The 20521-nt window shown below is 43.4% G+C and overlaps 1 protein-coding gene across 3 annotated transcripts in view; it reads right to left on the bottom strand.

Annotated features, from left to right (window-relative positions):
• PSTPIP1 (proline-serine-threonine phosphatase interacting protein 1) overlaps positions 1 to 20521 on the bottom strand; it is a 59939-nt gene that overhangs the window by 12123 nt on the left and 27295 nt on the right. For all 3 annotated transcript variants that reach the window (XM_054213352.1, XM_054213353.1, XM_054213351.1), the window contains 8 exons: positions 11478 to 11512; positions 10306 to 10412; positions 8380 to 8442; positions 7247 to 7345; positions 5404 to 5449; positions 4498 to 4577; positions 1757 to 1855; positions 1021 to 1117 (listed from right to left, as the gene is read on the bottom strand). In XM_054213352.1, coding sequence (XP_054069327.1) covers positions 1021 to 1117; positions 1757 to 1855; positions 4498 to 4577; positions 5404 to 5449; positions 7247 to 7345; positions 8380 to 8442; positions 10306 to 10412; positions 11478 to 11512 — 626 coding nt within the window. The remainder of the gene's footprint in view (positions 1 to 1020; positions 1118 to 1756; positions 1856 to 4497; positions 4578 to 5403; positions 5450 to 7246; positions 7346 to 8379; positions 8443 to 10305; positions 10413 to 11477; positions 11513 to 20521) is intronic.

The following is a 20521-nucleotide window of genomic DNA, read 5'->3' as shown; positions in this document are numbered from 1 at the left end:
TGCACAAATTAAAAAAAAAAATAAAGGGAGGAAGAGATCTTTTCAGCATAGATATGTGTCATCAGCTAATGAAGAGATGAAACAGGGGTTTTTCTCACCTTTTACAAGGGCTGTGAATCTTTCTTTACTGCAGCAGCTGCACAGAAGTGCAAGCATTCACTCAGTCTATAAAAATCTTGTGCTGCTTGTTGAAGTAAGAGGGTGTGGTTTGTGTTTGGACATTTGAAACATTAGCTAAGTCTCCCTTCTGGTGGTGTTTTTGGAGAACTCCTGCCCAAGAGCAGCGTGTTTTCATTTTATAACTGTTTTCATTTTATAACTGCTCTTAGCTCTTGCTGTCCCAGTCTCCGTTTCAGCCCAGAGGTTCTGATCACTGAACTCGTTGAAAAGGCTGCTTTGGCTTGAACGGGCAGCATCTGTGAACTTTACATTGCTTCTGCATGCTGGAGAAAAGCCAATTTCATTCAAAATTTCCCCCAACGAGGGTCTTGCCCTTATACAAACAACTTCCTGAGAAGGACAAAGGATGTTATTTCCTATTGGGCAGGGGGAACAAAACAGAGTACAGAGTCTGGTCTTCTCTGTGCTGCAAATGAAGAGGCAGCACCACTGTTGAGGGGACACCAGGACGCAGTTACACCATAAGTTGGCTCTGACTTGTCACCACTGCAGGAAATTGAGGTTGCCATCTCTGCAAGGCAGTTTGCCACCTCCTCAGCAGTGCCCGTTCAGCTGTACTGTGAAATGAGCCTGGTTGAAAAACCAAAACAACTTTTTTTTTTTCTTTTTCTTCTTTTTCGGAGGATTATTTTTAACCTGGATCATTCAGCTATCCCACTTGCAGTGCTGCGCAGGGAGTGATGGCAGCACAGTGAGGGGGAAGTGAGCTGTGGTGGGTGGGAATGAGTAGCCGGAGCAGAAGCTCCTCCAACTGGCTTCACCCCCAACGGACGCGTACTGCACAACTGCAGCCTCAGCCCAATGGGTGACTCATCTGATGAGACCAATACGAATAATTACCTGGAGGTTGTGTCCCTGTCATTTTAGTCTTAATGAAGTAGTCTATGTCTGACTCGATGATGCAGTTCTCCAAGCTTACCCGAACCTCTTCATACAGCTACAAAACAGAACCCAAGAACCTAATTTAATTTTTAACATTTCACATTGAATTAACAATTAATGCTCTTCTAATACTTTTCCCCTTAAGAGACACTTTATACTTGGCACATGTCTGACCTGCATGGCTTTTTGGCCTGTCCCCTGTGCAAACATTCTTGTGAACACAATTGTTTGTTTGTGCTCTGGATATCCTTCTAAGCAAGGAGGACAAAGGCAGTCCAGGGCTTTTCGATGCAGTTAGGAAATTACTAGCAGGAAACAACCATTCAAAGGCAGAACTAGTGTATTCTTTATGTCTTCCAATTTTGAGACCATGACTGAAAGTTGTGCCTGAGCCCAAATATGCTTGACTGAGCATTCTGGTAGCTGGAAGCATTTTCCAACAAACTGAGGGGAGGAGGCATCTAAGTGTCACCTAGTGTGACACAGACCATCTACATCCAGGCATATATCTGGTTTACATCTAGAGGGAACAAGCTAGATTGAGAATACTCCCCCTCTCACTAAACATGCACAACAGCCAGTTTGCTGGCAACAGCCAGCATGTGCAGAGAAGGGCAAGATAGTGCTGTGTTGTCAGAGCACTCCTCCTCCTCTTCCTCCTCCGCATGTGAAGCTGCTTGGCAGGTGCCCCTACCTCATCATCCTTCACACACTGCATGGAGAGCTGGTTGCAGTGAACCCACAGGGAGTTGCGGAGGATGGTGATGCGGTCGCACTCCTGGAGCTGGAAGACCTAAAGTCAAAGAGGAGATGTGAGGTAGCCTCGTGGTAGTTATTTATTTGCATTGCAGGCAGCAGCAGGGCTGGGGGTCCTCTGGGCCAAGTTTCTATGTCTGCAAACCGTTCTGAAGGATCCTTTTTAAAGGATTTCAGAGTCAGGGTCCTATCTGCCCATCGCACTGAGGTCTTGATGTTTGACAGATCAGCAGAGTACTGGCATGAAACGGTTGTATTGATGCTAAAGGTAGAGCCAAAAATATACATCTCTGCCTTCTAAAACCTCTTTCCAAACTTTTCTCTTTTAAAACTATTTGAGGCTCTCTGGACTTTTTTCTGTTCATTTCTAAGGTTATTTTTGTGGTAAAGAGAAGGCATTTTTCTTTCTTCAGAGTTTATTCCTTTCCTTCATTGGTCTGATTTTTCTCATGTTGTTGCACAGCTTGGGAAGAATGAAGGAGGAAGAGAGAGGAGATGTGTGAACTCAGTTGGGGGAAGAGGCAGATAAACTCTTTCTTTAAAAACACTGGGGAAAAAAAAAAAGACCATGATCTCTAAATTCTGCTGTTATAAGTAGAACATCAATTTTTGGTTTTCTATGAGGTGTGAAAAGCTCAGATGCTTTCAGCCATCTGTTTCCATCTCCATTTGCTAGTAATTATGTCCAGAACATCACAAATGTATACAATATTCAGCATAACATTGTTGGGTACACTGCCTGCCATCTAATATCTTACCATCTGAAAAAAAAACCAGAAAAAAGTCCATCAGGGAGTCAGCTGTCATTGGGACCAGTTTCTGAGAGAAGAAGCTTTTAAAGAGAACCTGAAGGGTAGAGAATGAGTATTTCGATATCCATTCTGAACAAAAGCCTATGGCTGGAGCCTAGGCCCTTCGGGTCTGCTGAAATAGCACAAGAACCGACTGGGAATTTTCCAGGTAAATGGTTTCCTGTCGGGAAATGCAGCTTATCAGAGGGAAGTGCAGTGACTTGGCTTGTCGAGCCCTTTGCAAAGGGCAGCTGGACATTGTGTTAGACACATCCCTCGAGCCCCGTCGGCTTGTGCGACAGACTGCTAGTGAACCTGGGCATCTCATGCCAAGGAATATGGCTCAGCCCCTGTGACAAAGGTCGTCCCAGTGCTGCCACTTGCCAGCCAAGATTTTCAGGCTGTGGATGTGCAGCACTCGGCTAGAGAGCTAACTGACCTCGGGACTTCCGGATTCCCCACTATGCAGACGGAAGTTTGAGTTTGTGATCTTAAGCTGCTTTTGTACTAGTTACTAGTTTTAAGTGCCTCAAGAAAAATCTATCAGTTCTTCTGTCTACAAGCACTTCAGAAAGGAGGCGTTAAGGATGCCCTTGGCCAGGCCAGAAGCTCTGTGGGCTATTCAGAATTTAGCCATGTGGGAGAAACGAAGTGGTTTAGGTTGTGGAACTCTTTGCTTGTTTGTTGGCATTTTAAGAAGGGGGAAAATGTGCATCTTGGAAAAATTAAGGCTTGGCACAATTTCTGTGGAAAGTCTGCTGTACCAGCCGTGTGACTTTCCAGTCCTCCCAGATAAGGGAATATTTAAGAGGAAGCAGAGAACTGGAAAGCTATGCTCCTGGCATTTTATTTTATGTGGAAATAAAGCCTGCAACAAGTAAACATAGCAAAATCATACTTTAGCAGATGGTGAAGTGTATTTGAAGGATTAGTATGACCAAATGTGTGGCTGATTTGGATGTCAACCAGCTCCTGTAAATTGTTGTGCAAAACTTAGTAGCCAAGTACAAATCTCCTTGTCCATCCTCAGCACGATGGAAATAGAGACTTTTCCACTACCACCTTTCAGTTGAAAGATTGCTCTGTGACAGAGGGCAAATATTCTTGCAGGTGAATGTAAAGCACTGTGCAAAATATTCTGAGTGGCTTGGATATTTTTGCTCTCAAAATGCTACAGTACATACTTTTTAGGTTAGCCAGAAAAATTCATTTTTAGACTCCATTGAACTTGTGAGATTCCAAAAAAAAAAAAAAAAAAAAACACCCACAAAAAAACCAAACACAAAAACCTCTTGTGCGTTACAAGAAGCCATTCTGGAAGCCTCTTGGAAAACAATCTAAAGGGAATCTTGTTTGTTCGTTTTTAATGGATTTGTTGAATTCTTCTTGTTTCATTTGAAGTTCATTCTTTTAAACTAAAAATGAATTTTCCTATTAGTTTCATGTCAGTTGATTTTCGTACTCAATTTACATTTTGTCACAAAGCAGTTATTTGAGAAACGACCTTATCTTGGCTGTGATAGAAGACCATCCCTAAAGCTAGTGTATTCTTATGGTAAGTTGTGGGTGAAAACTGGCAACAAAAGCTTGCAAATAGATTGTACCAGTTCATATATTGCACCACTTCTCACACCTCTGCACTTATTCCTTTCTTTTATGTTTACCTACATATGCTGAGCAAGCAAGGACAGTGTAAGCAAGTGAGACAGCTAGCAGCTATTTCTAAATCAATTCTAGTTTTTGCAGTAGTTTTGCAGACATCTACTGAGACTCCACATAAAGCAAACAGCAAAACCCTTGGGACGATATCTCAGGTCTCAGACTGATATCTGCAAGTAGGATAAAATAAAGAGCACACAAATATATTGCTGCAAAAGTCAATGTTTACCTCGCAGGTTTTGATATGTTCCTGTTCCCACTCTGTCCTGACCTTATCCAGCTGTTCAATGTTCTGTTTGTACACGTTCTCTGTAAACACAGACACACATAATAGAAACCCAACAGTTAGGAAAAAACATGAGATAGTCTTTCTCTTTTTCCTTCTATTAGGACTTTGCTGAGGTTCTTGCACTTTAGGCCTGTGATTTTCTGGAGTATCACAAGAATGTGTGAGCTTGAAACTGGTGGGTCACAAGGATATTTGGGGGTTTTTTCTTTGCAACTTTATACCAGAGTAAGGATTCATCTATAAACTTTACAGTGGGAAATAACGCCAATCAGAGATGAAGAGCCTGGACCATGCTTGGGCGCTGAGCATCCTTAGGCTCTTTCCATGCTGAGCCAGCCAGGTAAGCCATGGAATTTAGTGTAAACTTTTACGTGAGCAGTGAGGGACAAGTCTGAACTCATGAACCACCTCAGGTGTCTGCTGGCCTGTCCTTGTGGACACAGGCTGTGTTTCTGGATGGAGAATTCTACCATGTTCACGTGCAGGGAACCTGGGGACTGTGTATCTCGTTTGGGCTGGATGATGGCAATCTGTGTGTCATTCTTTTGTGCTTTCAAACTTCCTTCAAGGAGAGCTTTTCTTTCCTGGGCAAAGTCCCTAAAGGAAGTCTTCTATAAATTCTTTAACGAAAGCAGGAGTCTTGCATTTTCACAAAGAAAAATAAAGGTACATGACTATCATATTGCAAGGTTTTTAGAAGCTTCTTCATTAATCTTTGTGTAGGTGGCTTCGGGAAACTGGACTTCTAACAGAGCCTGGTTAATTTGGATGGTTATCTATCAAAATCAGCGTGCTGGTGGATCTTTGCTGAGAAAAATCTTAGTTCAGTTGCAAATATGGCATCACCTGCTTCATTTGCTGCGTCTCTGCATTGCTTGGCTTTGTTCTGGCTCTGAAAGAGGAAAAGAAATACCCAAATTAATTTCTGACCATATTTTTTTGCTTCTGCTACAGTTTTTTTGCTGTCTGCTCCCTTTCCCCTTCTAGGGAAAAGGCTTGAATTTGCAAACGCTTCTTGGCTGTCCCACCTTTATGTATAGTTCTGTCAAATGTGTGCTATGGAGAAGAAGGGACCAGAATTTCACAGATGCAGCCGCAGGTTCACTGACTTCAAGGGAAATCTGGCAATTTACACCTTTCCATTCAGACACGCCTGCCACAGGGGCTCAGTGCTAGCGTGATCCAGCCTGAAGCTTGTGTCTGCTGGCTGAGTTGTTTTTTCTCAAGTGTTTGATGTGCTTTTCTAATAGATATTTATAAGCAGAAATAAACAGGAGTTAAAATTCTTCATCTTCCGAGCTCCTCGTGTAATACACAGATGAAAAGAACACAGCCTTTAAAATACTTAGCAAATGCCAGATTATTTCCCGTAACAACTCAGAAGCCTAAAAGCAAAATTCACTCTAAGTAGCACTTCTCTTTTTTAAAAAAACCTGCAGCTTTTAACAAATGAAAATACAGCTATTACTGACAGCTCTGTACTCCCGGGTCTTTCTGCACAGATGGTGATGACAGTACATTAATGCACGGCTCTAGACATCAGTATCACACGTTCTTCCATTCTGCCCTTCAAGACAAGGCTCAGGTAGGGGTTCTTATGACCATATTCCTCATCACAGCTGGTTGGAAAATGCGTAGTAAGCTGGGAACATAAGCTTCATTCTTATTTGCTTCCTGGCCCAAACTGTTTGGGAGTGCTGTGCAGAATTAAACAGCTGACATGTTTCTTGTCAGATGCCTCTCTGCATTTCAAATGTGCTGGCGTGTGTGTGGAAGTAACGGCAATGAAGCACCCCGGGATCCTTCTGCATGAAAGGAGCTGGGTCAGATTTTGACGCCAGTGAAGTCGCTAAGTGTTCTGGCAGAATTTCACTAGGGCCAGGGTTTCATCCCCTCTGTGCAGCTAAGATGTGGAGGGTTTTGTTCATCAAAGATGAGCGAATGCTGGAAATAAAATGTAAAGTTCTGATGCTGTTTTTAGAATCTCCATCCCCCTGCTCCTTGAGATGATTTTTGATCCTTTTTGCTTACACTGCACTGATTTTTATCGAGCCAAAGGGAGTTAATTTATTTTGTTTTCTCCATCTGTTCCACGGTAAAATGTTCCCATTAAAAGTTAGTGAATTGTCAGCTACAAGTATCAAGACGATGCAATGAAGGACTGCAGTGCCTTAATTTCCAATGATTTATTTTTGAGTTTGTAAATTTAGTTGAAATTAAACTAACCATAAGGAGAAAAATGTTGAGGAAAAATATGCATTTTAATGTAAGATACTATGCCTACCAAATGTAAGCGACCAAAAGGCAAGACTAACTGCATGACATACTTCTGACTTGTTTCTTTTTTTATGAATAATTTTGGAGAAAAATGTCATTCAGTTTCCCTGCAGGAATCATAGAACAATTAGATTGTAGCCTGGGATAAATTAATTAGATAACTGAGTCCCTTCCAAGCCTTTTTAAGAACATTTGGCCTATTGCAGAACAAGATCACAGTTACCAAAGGAGTTTGTGAAGGAAGAACTCCTTGGGAAGGTGCTTTGTTTTAATTTCGATTCTAAGGGGTTAATTAGAAGGGAAAGCAGCCCCTGGCATCCTGCAGAATGGGTTGTTCAATTGTATTCTCTTGTACCTTGAAGAGGAAAAAAAACACAGTTTTCTTTCTAAATAGTACTTTTATCTAAGGTACCTTTTCTGTTTGCTTTTGGTTGCCTGAAGCACTTGTTCGTTCAAAGGATTGCTCCGCCTCGTCCGCCTCCTTGCACTTCTGTTCATAGGTCTTCTTTGACTGTATCAAAATGAAACTAAATGTGAGGGTTTGGGTTAGGGAGCAAGGCTGGGTTATTTCCAGTGTCGTGTTCTAGGCATTTTCTGGTTTGCAGTCAGTCTGGGGGAGCAAATCAGTGCCCAAGTTGGGGCAACAGAAAAAATTCCCAATGACACCGTAAGGAGATGGAGCAATAGACCTGGGAAATTGGGCGTAAATCAGGCCCTTTTCTTGCAGCCCCAAAATAGTTTGCTTTGTACAATTGCAGCCATCTCCTGGCAGGGGTGGTTACGGATTCACAGGCAGCGCTAGCACCATTGGTGCATCAGGCGTCTGTCCCAGCTACAGTGTAGAGACAAAATTAGAAGCACGCATTCCCAGGGTGCCAGTGTCATTTCCACAGTGTGACTTGGAGCATCAGGTGGCCGAAGTCGGTGTGTTGCCTTGCCCATTGCTCCAAGCTGTGAGACAGAGCCAGCACACATAGGTAACAGTCTCTGTGCAGCCCTCAGAAGCAAAAGAAATCCTTATTTGCACCAAAAGACCTCCCTGTCTTAGAGATTCACTTAGAACAACCACATTTAAATAAAAATTGCTAGTACAGTTCCAGCTGTAGCGCTGATGGGTCTGCAACTACTTTTCTTTAGAGGCATTGGAAACCAAAACCAGCTGCCTGCAGTTTCTGTACCTGCAAGCTCTCCAGTTGGAGAGCTTTCCTCCTGTTTACAAGATTCCCTCGCTGTTTTTAAAATTGTATTTACACAGACTGAAAAATTGCATTTGCTCCTGGAAGTACCCTTGCCTAGAAAGAATGAAATCCTGTTTGACCTCGGGCATTGTTCATTCCACATTAACTTTCTGATTTAATTCTGACTCTTCAGTGCACGCGGCAGGGAAGATTAGCTTCCTCCTCGTAGAAGGCATCTCTCACACACGCTTTTGCACTCTTTGACACTCACACATTCTTGACGTAGGTGCATGTAATAGAGATTTCACCCTGTCTCACACTGGAGACAGTTTGCATGAAAAAACCTGCACAAAACCTCCTTGCTTACCTCCATTGTTTTCTTATAATGGGACAATTTGCTCTTTTGCATGCGCTCCATCGCAGACTCATACTGTAAGAAACACATGGAACTAAGCATTTTATGCTTTGGACTTTCACCCCCTCCCCCTTTTTTTAGGGGCAGCATTAGGAAAGCCATTGTCAGCGCCTTTCTATGAGCCACGTGCCTGCGGGGAAGATGATTTCACTCTGCTTTTCTGCTTTTATAAATGACAGGTTTCTAAGTGACACAGAGCATAGAAGTGCCAGGTAAAAAAATAATCCAAGATAATTCTGCTTCAGTTGTTTCTATTAATAGCAGAGAGGATGTAGATCTTCATTTTCTTCCTTCCCCCCACCCCCTTTTTTTTTTTAAGGAGATTAACTGGCGTAACATCCATTCACAATCAAAAGCTTGATCCCACGTCTTTGCAGACCAAACCACTGTCCCACCCACGTGAGCAAGGGGAGTTGCCCATTTTAAATACACACAATTCCTGTGTAGTTCATATTCCATTGCTTCTGGCAAATTTGTGCTTGATGCGATTTGATTTCCTTTTCGTCATCTGGCTGGTGTTGGAAGGACAGTGCTGAATTCTCTTTTGTGGCTTTTGTTGTGATATGCTCAGCCTTATGTGACAGTGAGATATGCTCTTACTTGGCAGGGTATGGGTTTCTTCAGTGGGGTGTTTGGCCCTTTAATCTTTATATTCTAATCAAGCAAAACTCTTTCCAAGGCTACCCAGAGGCTTGCCTCACATTGGGCTAAATAGCACAGTCCTGAGAGCAGCTACAGTGAAACACAAATCACAGCATTTTGGGCATTTACCAAAAATGATGACACCATCTAGCATGTCTAATGTTGACTTTCTCACAGCCACATGCTGGACAGAGAAAAAAAGCCTGCCTAAGACTCCAAAGCAGTTTCTCCCTTTTTTCCAGGCCCTTTTAACTCTTTCCAGTTCAGTTCTAGTGTTATTGTTTTTAACAGGAGAGAAAGCCTCTCTCTTTGCAAAGCCTAGTGGCAAAGTGGCGGAGGGCGGATACAAATGCTGATGAACTAGATGCACACTGTCTTTGTATGCCTTATTTGCTTCATCAGATCACCGAGAACCCAAATCTCAGTAGCAGCACTGGTTTTACCCACTCTCATATTCAGAGTTCTCTGCTATTACAAGTTCCCGAGTGTCAGGGTTGTAGACACAAGATTTTTATGGCATTGGATAATGGTCATATGCATTTTCATTTGTTTAAAATTAGCAAAGAAGTGGATGTTTTATTTTAGCCCTCCATCAGTCAGTGCTTTCAGTGTTAAGTGACTGTCTCATCTTTGCCTTCAACCCTGTGGGACCAGAGAAGGTGTAAGGGCAACCACTGTTGTCTCTATTGAGAGCTGCTTTTTCAGGGGACTTAGAGCTTGGTAAGATCATAGGGGTTGAAATGGCGTTAAATATATTCAAATTTTTGTTATACAGCATGAACTAGATGCTATTTACTCCACGTATTTGTAATTCAGCAGATGTTGGTGTTGCATTCAGCATGATAATAATTTGCTTTTATGTTTTTAAACATTTGTGTTACCCCTTTGTTTTAGTACGTGTTGGAGATCATGCAGGATCATACCAAAGAATCCCAATTAGCAAGTGTATAAAAAAGAGAAAAGGAAGGATTAAGTTCTTAAGGGAATAATAATAGTATCTGCAGTTACACTGGAGAGAGTAAAAGTGACTAAAGCCTGTCTCCTGAGTTCAGGACACTACTTTATTTCCAGCTGGGATCAGAAAGAGATTTTCTTCCACAGTCTAGTATATGGAGTGAACAGGGCACACTGGGCATGTTTTATCATCTTTTGCAGTATTCACAGCCTATGGCTGGAGACAGGTCATCAGCATGGACCATTGACCCGATCTGTTTCAACATTTCTCTAGTTCCTCACCTTTTTTCTTTGCTCCTTCTGTCTTTCTCGGAACTCCTCTATTCCTTTCAGTTCATCCTTCAGCATTACTGCCAGCTGGATATGAGAGTTTCCAACGCTTTCGATTTCTAAATCAAATCAGAATTCATACACAGTCAGGGAAAAGGCCTTTAAATATGAAGTCACATTTTTTAGGAGATGTTTCTGGGATGTGGCTGCTGTATGAGTTGTCAGGAGCAGGGCAGCCTCAAAAAAGGCGTCCCTATGTTTCTGCATGCACTGACATTGCCTACATCCCTGAATAGGGCTTATTGCAGGTCCTCCCAGTGCTTGCAAAATGCATGGGCAAGGCTCCTCGCTGCGGAATTGGAGCACCCACTCAGAGCAGCTTTGGCAAGTGCAGAGCCAGCTGCATTTCTTCATAGCCCCATTTACCCCCCTTCCTTCTGGGGCTGGAGGTCAGATGTGGCGCAGAGGGAGGGAAGGAGCTCTGATCTCCACCATCACCCCCTGTGTCTGCTGCATTGCCATCGCTCTTGGGAGCTGCTTGCCAGTTGCGTTCAGCCTTGCACAAATGCCATTAGACGAGGTTGCAAGCTGAGAATTTCCAAGGGCCAGGAAAGATGGATTGAATTTCAGAGCACCTGGCTGATGCTGTTTGAAGTGGCTGGTAACTTCTCACATTTGTCGGCTTTGGTGCCCTCTGAAATAGAATCCCACGTTTTCCAGAAATGTTGAGCTCCCCCACCCAGTTTCTAAAAATACCTTAATTCACCAGCTGCTTTTCAAAAGGGTGTTTTTATCTAACCAGCAGGTGCCGGTAGCCAGGTACACTGTCCTATTGGCTATGACGGTGTTGCGTTTCCTGTGTGTGAAAGGTTTTCAGCCTTAGGCACATTTAGAAAACATGCTGGTTTGATGTCAGAGGTGTGCAGAAGAGAGAACAGGCCTGATATTTTGTGGCTTGATACACATAAAACTAACTTGAGGAACGAGCCATTTTCTTTGCCACCAGAGAGTGGACTGAGTGCCCAGCCTTGGAGGACTCCCAGTTGAGTGTCCTCCACTCTCCACACTTACAGACTAGGATAGAATAGTTGAAAACAGAGGGGGGAAGAGGATGAAAGACCCCAGAGGGGATGAACACGTGTGCCTGTCTTACCCACGTAAGAGAGGAAGATATAAATACTCACGTTGCTTGAGCCTCTCAAATGCTGCCTTCAGGGTGCTGTGGGGCAGAAACAAGTGCACTTTATTAGCATAGGCTTCTAAGGATGAGTAGTGAATCTAGAGAAAAAACCGTCCCTCAGAATCTCAAAGATCCACATAGAGATAAAACTCTTAATAGTCTTGTAATAAAGGTTGACCATGCTAACAAGTACAATAGCATCAATCTGTTTACCATCAGGAAATACAATAAAATGCTCCATGAAGCAAGGAATTGCGCTACTCCTTATGTGCACCCTCTTTTTTAATCCCACTGTATTTGTGACTGTGGACATTAACAGACATGTCTCTATTCTTGCACCTTTCCAATGGATACACGTCAACGGAATGAAATGAAGATGGTCAAGGGGAATTGGGTTTTGGAGCACTAGTCTGAAGGGTAGAGCGAAACCAGCTCCACCCTCCGTGTTGCATGCAGCACCAGCATTTTTTTCCTCCTCAGTCACCCTTGAAGCTAGAGCAGCTCTGCTATGCAGCATCTTCCCTACTATGCTTTCCGAGCACCCCCATGTGGCTCTCCTTTAAAAGACACAAATGATGCAGACAGCCGACGGAGGCTTTGAAACCCTGATGTTCCCAGGGTGTTTTGGCATCCCAGAAGCACAGTATGAATAAACCATGCTGTGAAATCCGGCCTCGGTGCTGGGCTGTGAAGCACAGCATGGAGATGAGCAAAAAGAGATGTTATGCTGCTCGTCCTGATGGACCTACATAACTAAGTGGTCCTATAATGTAGAGTTGCGGAAGAGCACGAAAAGGTAACGATAGATTGTCTTATGTCCTGTTTTTTGGCAAGCCAGAGTCCATTTTGAGAAAGCAGCAGAGATACCAGCATAGAACTGATGGGAAAGAGCATAGACTGTAAATGGCATTTTCAACTTAATAATTTCCTCTAGCTCTGGGTTTGCCGGCTGGCAGAGCATTTGTATACACAGAAGCCAGGGCTGAGGTGTGATTTGGAGGTTTTTCAGATTTAGAAATCATCTCTTCAAGACCCAGAGTGTGTTCTTCTCTGAAGGAGACAGTTCTGGGATCTCCATGGAGCCCTGGTCTACCCTAGGCCGGAGCCCAGGGGAAAAGCCTGGTAATGAAGACCCTGCAGTCTCCCTGGCTGAAGGCTGGCTACCAGGAGAGCCCAGAAGAGGACGCTTCCCAGCCATGTGCAACTGCAGATGGGTAGGGAAATCCTCTATCTCGTGGGCCATTTCAGAAGTCTTAAGAGACACATGAAGGATCCTAATTGCCCTGTGTTAATTTAGGCTGGACATCTGTTTGCTAATCAAAGTTGCTCTCCCAGCAGCAAGGCTGCCTTGCCAGGCGTAAGAGAAATGCACAGGCGAGGGGAAAGGCTGAGCCTGTCCTCAGCAGTAACTGCCCTGCAATCCACTTCCAAATCTAAATTTGTAGAGCTATAAGGAAAAGACTTTCAGCCAGAAACGATGAGTGTTGAGCTAACTGTTTGATTCTTCCAGCTTTCAACTAGATTTGTTGTGGTGTATCTCCTGAGATAAGTCAGGGAAAACATGCTAGATTGAGTATTTTTCAGTATCGTCCTAATAATACTTAAACATTTTGAAGGTTCATTTTACAATAAAAGAGTCTGGCATGAAATTTTGATGGAAACCGAATTTTCACAACACAAAGGAAATAAACAGTTTTCTTTCCAGCTAAGTTAATTTAAAAAATTGAAATTCCTGAAATAGGTAAATACTGGAATTTTAAAAATAGGGGACAGTTGCAAACTGCACGTACACTTTTCACGCTGTATTGATCTGTTGTTCCCAGAGATTTTTTTCCTGCTGGTGATTCTGGTTATGCAAAGACTGGCAAAATTGCTGTAGTGGGTACTGAAAAATAGCGCTTTCTCAGTATATATCAAGGACAAAATCAATTTGCTTCTTTTTTGGTCCAAGCCTCTGAGCTACCAGAGTAGTTCCTGATCATAAGCCATACATGAAGCTTTTCTCCTTTTTGCTGGCTCTCTCTAAGGACCAGTGTGTCTTCTGGTATAATAGTGCATCTGGCTATGAGCTGGAGAGAGACTGATTTGCCCCTTGCATGGTCTCTAATGGCCTTTTCAGAAAGCTCTGGCCTTTTGCTCCTTGTATGAGAGATTTGTCCAACCAACTCCCCAGCTGCTGAGTGGGGCAAGACCACAGTCCGTAAATAGATTGAAATACGCTTAAGCCATTTCCTTCCTTATTTTTGTAATAATTTTCTAAAATCAGTGAATCGGCTCCCCCATCCTTATGGGGCTTAAGGGAGTAGCAAATATGTCATTGTGCCAAGTTATGTGTGGGAGAGAACAAATAAATCAAAATTTGACCCATGGATCCATCAGGTATTCCTTGATGGCTGCTGGGCTGCGAGGATGTGCTGGCTGCACCAGCAGTGCTATAGATTAGCTCCTCGTTGCTCCTAGATGCTCTGATTTTATCAGTGAAATATATCATTTCAGTGCTTTGGAGGCTTTAACGGAAGCAGCTCATGCAGCAGACATACAAGCAAGTTTTAATTTTGTCTGTGCTGTTTTGTGTGTACAGTATCTATTACCTACTTCTTCTGGGGGGGTTTGACTTTCTAATAGGATTGATAAGGGCTTTATTCTGAAGCATCCAAAGTGAGGATATCTCACTCTCATGGATACTTTAAAAGAGTGTTTTATCCTCTCAGTATATTATGCCACTTAGCTTTATGGTAGTAATTGGTTTTTTTTGTTTGTTCTGTGGCCAAATTAGAAAACCTGGGGTTGAAAATAATTCAAGCAAAACTGAAAATTTGTGATTTTCCTCTTTTCTTTTTTCATTTTAGTTTTGTTTTTTTTTTAATTGCTCACTTCTGACATTTCCATGTAAATTCTGGAAGACTGTTAAACCGCTCCAGCTAAAGACAGAGCACCAGCCTTCCCTTTGGGCATCCCTACATGGAGCCTCCTGCAGATGCCTCATTGAAAATGGGGCCGAACACAAATTTACTGTGCGTGTTTGTTAAACGACTCCCCCTTGGACACTTAAAGATTGGATTTGTCAAAATGAATTTCTGGTGGAAACAGGATTGACTTTGAATCCGGAATAACGGGGACCAGGCAGAGCCTGTGCAACAGCCACTCTGCAGCAACTTCTGGTGATTTTTGCCATCTAGTGGCTAAAATATTCTTACCGTTTTCTGGAATAGCCACCCTGGCTTCATTTGCTGTAGTCTCCCGCTACTCGAGTAGAGCGGAATCGAGCTGCTCTTGTAAAATGTGCACGTTTCAGTGTTTGTTTTTTCAAGTGGAGGGGGAGAAGGAGAATAGCCGAGCTTTAGGGGAACCAAGGGGAGAAGCTCATCACAATAAAGCTCACCCATTGTTTAGCATTCTTGCTCTGTGGATTGCAAAATACTTGCCAAAGTGAACTTATCCAAATCTACCCAGCACACCAAAGCTGAAAAGGCAACTCTGCCTCTCTAGGGCACTGACCACTAGTCCCAGTGGCTCTCCTTTAACAGGATAAACATTTACAGAATGCATCATTTGGGAGCTTGGTTTGATTTTTCTCCCAGCGGAACCCGTCCCCTACTTTCAAGGCAGAAAATGCATCCTGTATTTGGGCAGAGGAGCCTCGTTTGGCACTCACCCACCACCATGGTACAGGTATGAGGAGCAATGGGGAACCACTGCATCTGATCATTAATCTATTTTATTCACTGTGCAAAATCATCTTATAGTTGGTTCAGGAGGGGGGCTCGATTGGAACAGTGTGGGATGACAGCACTTCAAAGCAAACTTGTCCTAGCTGCTCTCCCTGTTTGCTTTCTCACTCTTCATTTTTGGACGTTGTTTTTGTTCGAGAACAGTGCTGTTGCTGGAGAACAGGCTGCACTGGGCACCTTTCCAATAGTGCCACGAGGACAACCAGGAAATGTACTGTAGATAGGGCTGTGGCACTTTCTGCTTCACAGTCATCAAAAGCTGAATTTATGGCACCAGAGATATAATTAGCCAAGCTCTCTGTCAGTGGCAGGGCTTAGGTCACAGGTGTACTCACTACATACACTGTTGCACCACAATTTATTTATTTTTTTTTACTTTTTTTAACTGTAGGCTTGATGATTTGGGCATTTTTTTCAGTACTTTGCCTTTAGAGGCTGGTTTAACTGAGTAATTCAGAGAGTCCCTTTACATCTTGTACACAGGAAGGTAAACCAGGCTCTTCTAAACGGAAAACCACAGCTTTTTTAATTTTCTTTCTTCTCTACCTTTTCTTGGTGAACAGCAGTGTGAAATAACCCCACCTTCCTTTCTGGTAGGTTTCCATTTTAACATCAACATGATGTACATTGTTCTGTTCTTATTGTAATTTTTAAAAATATTCTTTCTGAAATTGAGAGGAGTCTCTGCCAGATGAAGTCTACAGACAGCTTTCCAGCACTCCTGGAACTTCTCCAGCACTTCCAGGAACTTAGATCCTGATAACATGGTTAAGAAACCAACCCAACGTCAGTCTCCTCTGAGACCACAGTTAACATCTCTTCTTGCTCCTGCTGCATAGGGAAGACCCAATGTGGTTTTACCAATATTTCTTTCCATGAAGCCCAGTGCTGGTAGCAAAGTGTGGGGAAACAAGTTCAGAAGCATCTGGTCTCAAATAATTTGCACCTGTGACTCTTGTCTTCATTGCAAAAGAAAAAAAGAAAAGAAGGGGGAGGTGTTGTGCTCCTTTAACAGGGAGGTAATTAAGTCACTAGACCAGGCACATAGTGGAGTATTTCACATGAGAATCGTGTCTGACGTTGCTTAGTGGTGATGTGGTGGAGACATCAAAGAATTAATTTTGATGGGATGTTTTCTTCTTGTTCTCAGAGGAACTATAAACAGAAAGGCAAAACCACTCAGTGCAACTGGGAAGGTTTTTGTACGGGTCCAGCTGTGGTGTGACGTCTAAGCCACCTGTGGTAGAGAAAAGGCGTGAGCAGCACCTTTCCTCTGACCAGGGGAGTACAAGTTTCTGTCTGTCTATAAATTAGTGATAGCAAGGCACTCGCTACCGTGAGTAGTCACATCAGCTCTTCCAGGAGGCTGTCCTGTGCAGCAGGCTGGGCTTAGTGTCAGGTTGAGTGTAGCGTATCTTTCCTGAAAGTATCAAATGTGGAGAGTTCCTCTAGTGCTGTGGTGTGTCTGCGGACGTGTTTTGCTTCTGGTGCTTGGATGTTTTCAGATACATGTTAGAAGCGGAAGCAGCCCCAACCTGAATGGGAAGGGGGCTGTATCGTCGCTCCCAGGGCTGGTTACGGGGAGCACAGACACATCACGCCAGACTTTGCTGGGGCAGGGGTGCAAACAGGATGACGTCTCCAAGTGCCTTCACTTCCCTGTAAATCTGTGCCCGTAGACTACAAGTTAGACCCATGTTACTCCTGAATGACCTATGCCATTCAAATCAAAGGATAAAACAATCAAAACAACTTTTATACCTTTAACATAAAACTAAATTTCCTCATGTCTCTTGGAAAGAGAGCAGCACTGCTCAAAAATGCCTATCCTTATCACCAGGCTGGATCTAACAAGAACTGATCAGAGGCTTAGGTCTTTCAGAGCATGTGCCTGGGTCCATTTTCAGAGTCCTGAAAATTCAAAGTACACGTGTATAAACTCTGTGTGCGTTCAGAACATTTGAGTGGAGAATAAGTAACCATGGAAGGATGTGACCTTCCAAAATGACTTATAACTTGTGTTCAAAAATGCCCGCTTTGTGTGAATAATACAGAGGATTCTATATATTATGTGACAGATGCACTATATTTATACACAGGAAGCAGCAAATGGCATTTTGTTACAGATGCCCTCACCTCACACTCCCTGAAATATTCTATTTCAGGCATTGCAGAGAAGGGCAGAGCAGACACGGGCTTGAAGGAACTACCCTTTCCTGAGGTCTGAAGGAGATGGTAGTGGAAAAGAGGGAAAGAAGAAAGTAGGAAATCATATACATGAGAAGAGACAAGGCACGCAAATGACAAAAATAGCTGTAGTCAGACTAGGCAGAATTTAACCAGCTACTGCGTGTTTACATCAGTTATTTTACGAAAGAACAGATTTCCCAGAGGCTCTGTTTCAGCTGAAGCTGAGGATGTATCTAAAAACCGGGCTCTGTAGTGTATTCTGTTTTCATGTTGTTCTGCTGAAGAGGTGCCCAAAGCTACTGCATGGAAATTCCCAGTCACCTTGCAACCTGAAAGGTGTTTCCTCTTAAAGGCGCGTGAGCTCTGCTGAGAATCATCTATAGTGTGTCGAGACATCATTACTGTGTGCGCTACCAGCAAACGCTTGCAAACTTGATCTCAGTTTGTAACTCAGCTGAAAATCCTGGTTTCTCTGCATCTTCTCCCATGCGTGCAACACAGAATATGCGGAGTAAAAAACAATACAACAGTTTAAACTTCATAACATGCAGTTCCTTCTCCCCCACTGGATATTGGTGTAACCTGGTATTTGCCAAGAATACATGGCTGTGGCTTTGTAATCATCTTTTTCATAATTTCTTTTATGGTTAGAGACGATGAAATTGTGATTCAGATTTTTTTTGTAATTAAAAAAGTGGGATAAGAGAGCTTTAAAATTAGTATAAAGTAGGAATGAAGACAATTCTAAAATTCATTTTAGCACTGACTTCTGGTAGGTGAGCTCCAGAGCTCCGTTTCTGTGCAGCATCCATCCTTCCATCCTGGCGGCTGCGGTCCTTACAACCTCTCCTAGGTCTGACCCACTCAAGAGGTACATTTGCAACTGATTTTCCCCCGTGGTCCCTTCCAATACCTATTCTCCCGCCAATGCTTTCACTAAGACTCCCCAGCTACCTGTATTCCCGGGCATAGCCTGCATCCATGACTCTGCTGGCACATCCAACTTGAAAGCAGCAGCCAGCCTTTTCCATAGTCTTGGTGTTATTTTGGACATGGGTGTGTTTGTGAGAAGTTGAACAGGCAGTGGGACTGAGCTCACCAGTGCGGATGTGTGTTGAGGAACCCCACTGTAAGGAAGCCCATCTGCCTCTGTCACGTGTGTCTGATCTAACACGGCAACTGTAGTGAGGTGGGCTAAAAAGCTACAAAGAGAAAGGCATTTCTGCAATTAACGGGAAAGTACATTGCTTAAGACTCTGAAGGCTATGACGTACAAAGCTGCTGCTGGGGTAGCAGCCCTTGAACTACCAATTGCTAAGGCTAGAGGATTATTTAGGAGAAATATCCTCATATGTTTGCCCTGTTCTTCTACTCTTCCCTTGGGATCTATTCTTGAGGACAGAATATTAGGCTGACTTTGGCCTGAGCCCATGTGACCCTTCTTGCAGTCTTGCGCTTAGATTCAAGTGTGTGCATCCTTCTGTACGTTAGCATGAACTCCCCGAGACCTAAAGCAACTGCTGAGTTAGATCTGTGTCATGGGTTGGAAAGAGGATATCTCCCTTCCCTATAGGAAGTAGTTTCTACCAGCTGCAGTGCTCGAGGCAAGGGCAAGCAGCCAGAATGCCTGAATTTGCTTGAATCGGGCTGGACTATTGAATGATTGTGTCCTTTGGCTGTTAGGCAGCACTTACAGGGAACTTTTATTTCTTGAGCTGGAAGCTGGAGTGTTTGTTTGCTATGACCATGGTAACCAGCACCAGCTTCTTTTAGAAACCCTGTTTTTGCTTTTTCTTTTTTTTTTTTTTTTAAATAAATAAATAATAAAAAGAAGTAGTTCCAGCATGTGTCTCTCTTTATGGCATGACTGTCTCTCTGATTTTAGTTTTGGTAGAAATTTTTCTACAGCTGTAGAATTTTTCTACAGGCTCACCATGGCCACTTCCAACACTGGTTTGAAGTCACACCTCCTGATGCAGCGCTAAAAACTTGTCCCCTGCTAGCTCTCGGGTTGAAGTGATTTCTCACATTTCTGCTGCTAAGGAGCCTGCAGGTAGAGACACAATGCTGCCCTCTTTTCCCAGGTCACGATGTTACACTCCTGCTGATACTCACTAGTGAAGTGTCCTGGTAACTCTCGGCTTGTAGTTGTCTCTGCCAAGCACGAGCAGTGCCGGGCCCTGCCGGGTCAGTTCTCCATCAGAGGAGCTGTAACGATGCCGAGGGAACAAGCACTGGACAGCATATGGGATGGAAACCTGATGACTGCTGTCACCTAGGTTTTTCTCAAAGCTATGGAGAGCAGTCCCAGAGTTGCTGTTACATTTCAGCGAGCCTTCCCCACTATCTTTCTTTTGAGTCAGCAGCATATTTTTTCATCTGTGTCTCAGTCAAATAAAAAAGGGCAGTTGAATCTATTTATATGTTTAGCTGAGTTCAGCAATTTCCTCCAGCTGAAGCAAAATCTTCGGGGAGAAGGGAAGAGCCTAAAAAAGGTTGAAATTGTTTTTCTTTGATTCAAAACTGAAAGCTGTTAAAATATGGGGGCAGCTTGGGAGAGAACTGTTTCCTAGAGCAATGGCCACTACCTGAAGCAGCATGCCACAGACTTCTCCAGGCTTCTCCCTGTGGCTTGTATTTATTCATTGTGCTTTTATTCTCTTCGCCTTGCTTTGTGCCGATCCTGACTGTGCTGAAGGTAACAACCTGGGCAGTACACCCCCACCGCTGCCTAATTTCTGCCTTGAGCAGCCCCTCTTCTGTCCAAGCACGGGCTTTGTGCTGCTTCTCTCCTGCTCTGCTTTCCGTAGCAGCTGCACAGCGTCGCTATGACCTGGTGGAGTGACGGGAGGATTTTGCAGCCAATTCATTAGCTTCAGAAGTTGTGCTAAACAGAACTGATTGGCCTGGGTATTTTCTGATACTGGAAGTTTCGAGGTGGTTGTTGCGGACAGGTTTTCTATGTTCTGTTGATCGAGTTGTTGCAAGGGTATCAGGTACCTTCCTGATATTGAGAACTACTGAGGTATGAAATAATTTCCCAGGAAAAGTGACAGAAAGCCTTAGTAGCTGAGGTGTTTAATAGAAGCTGAGGTGTTTAATAGATGACTGAATTTAAGACTAGAGG

This window comes from Rissa tridactyla, chromosome 9 (assembly GCF_028500815.1).
Source record: "Rissa tridactyla isolate bRisTri1 chromosome 9, bRisTri1.patW.cur.20221130, whole genome shotgun sequence".
NCBI lineage: Eukaryota > Metazoa > Chordata > Aves > Charadriiformes > Laridae > Rissa > Rissa tridactyla.
Note: the sequence above shows the minus strand (reverse complement) of the source record. Positions and strands in the feature narration are given on the sequence as shown.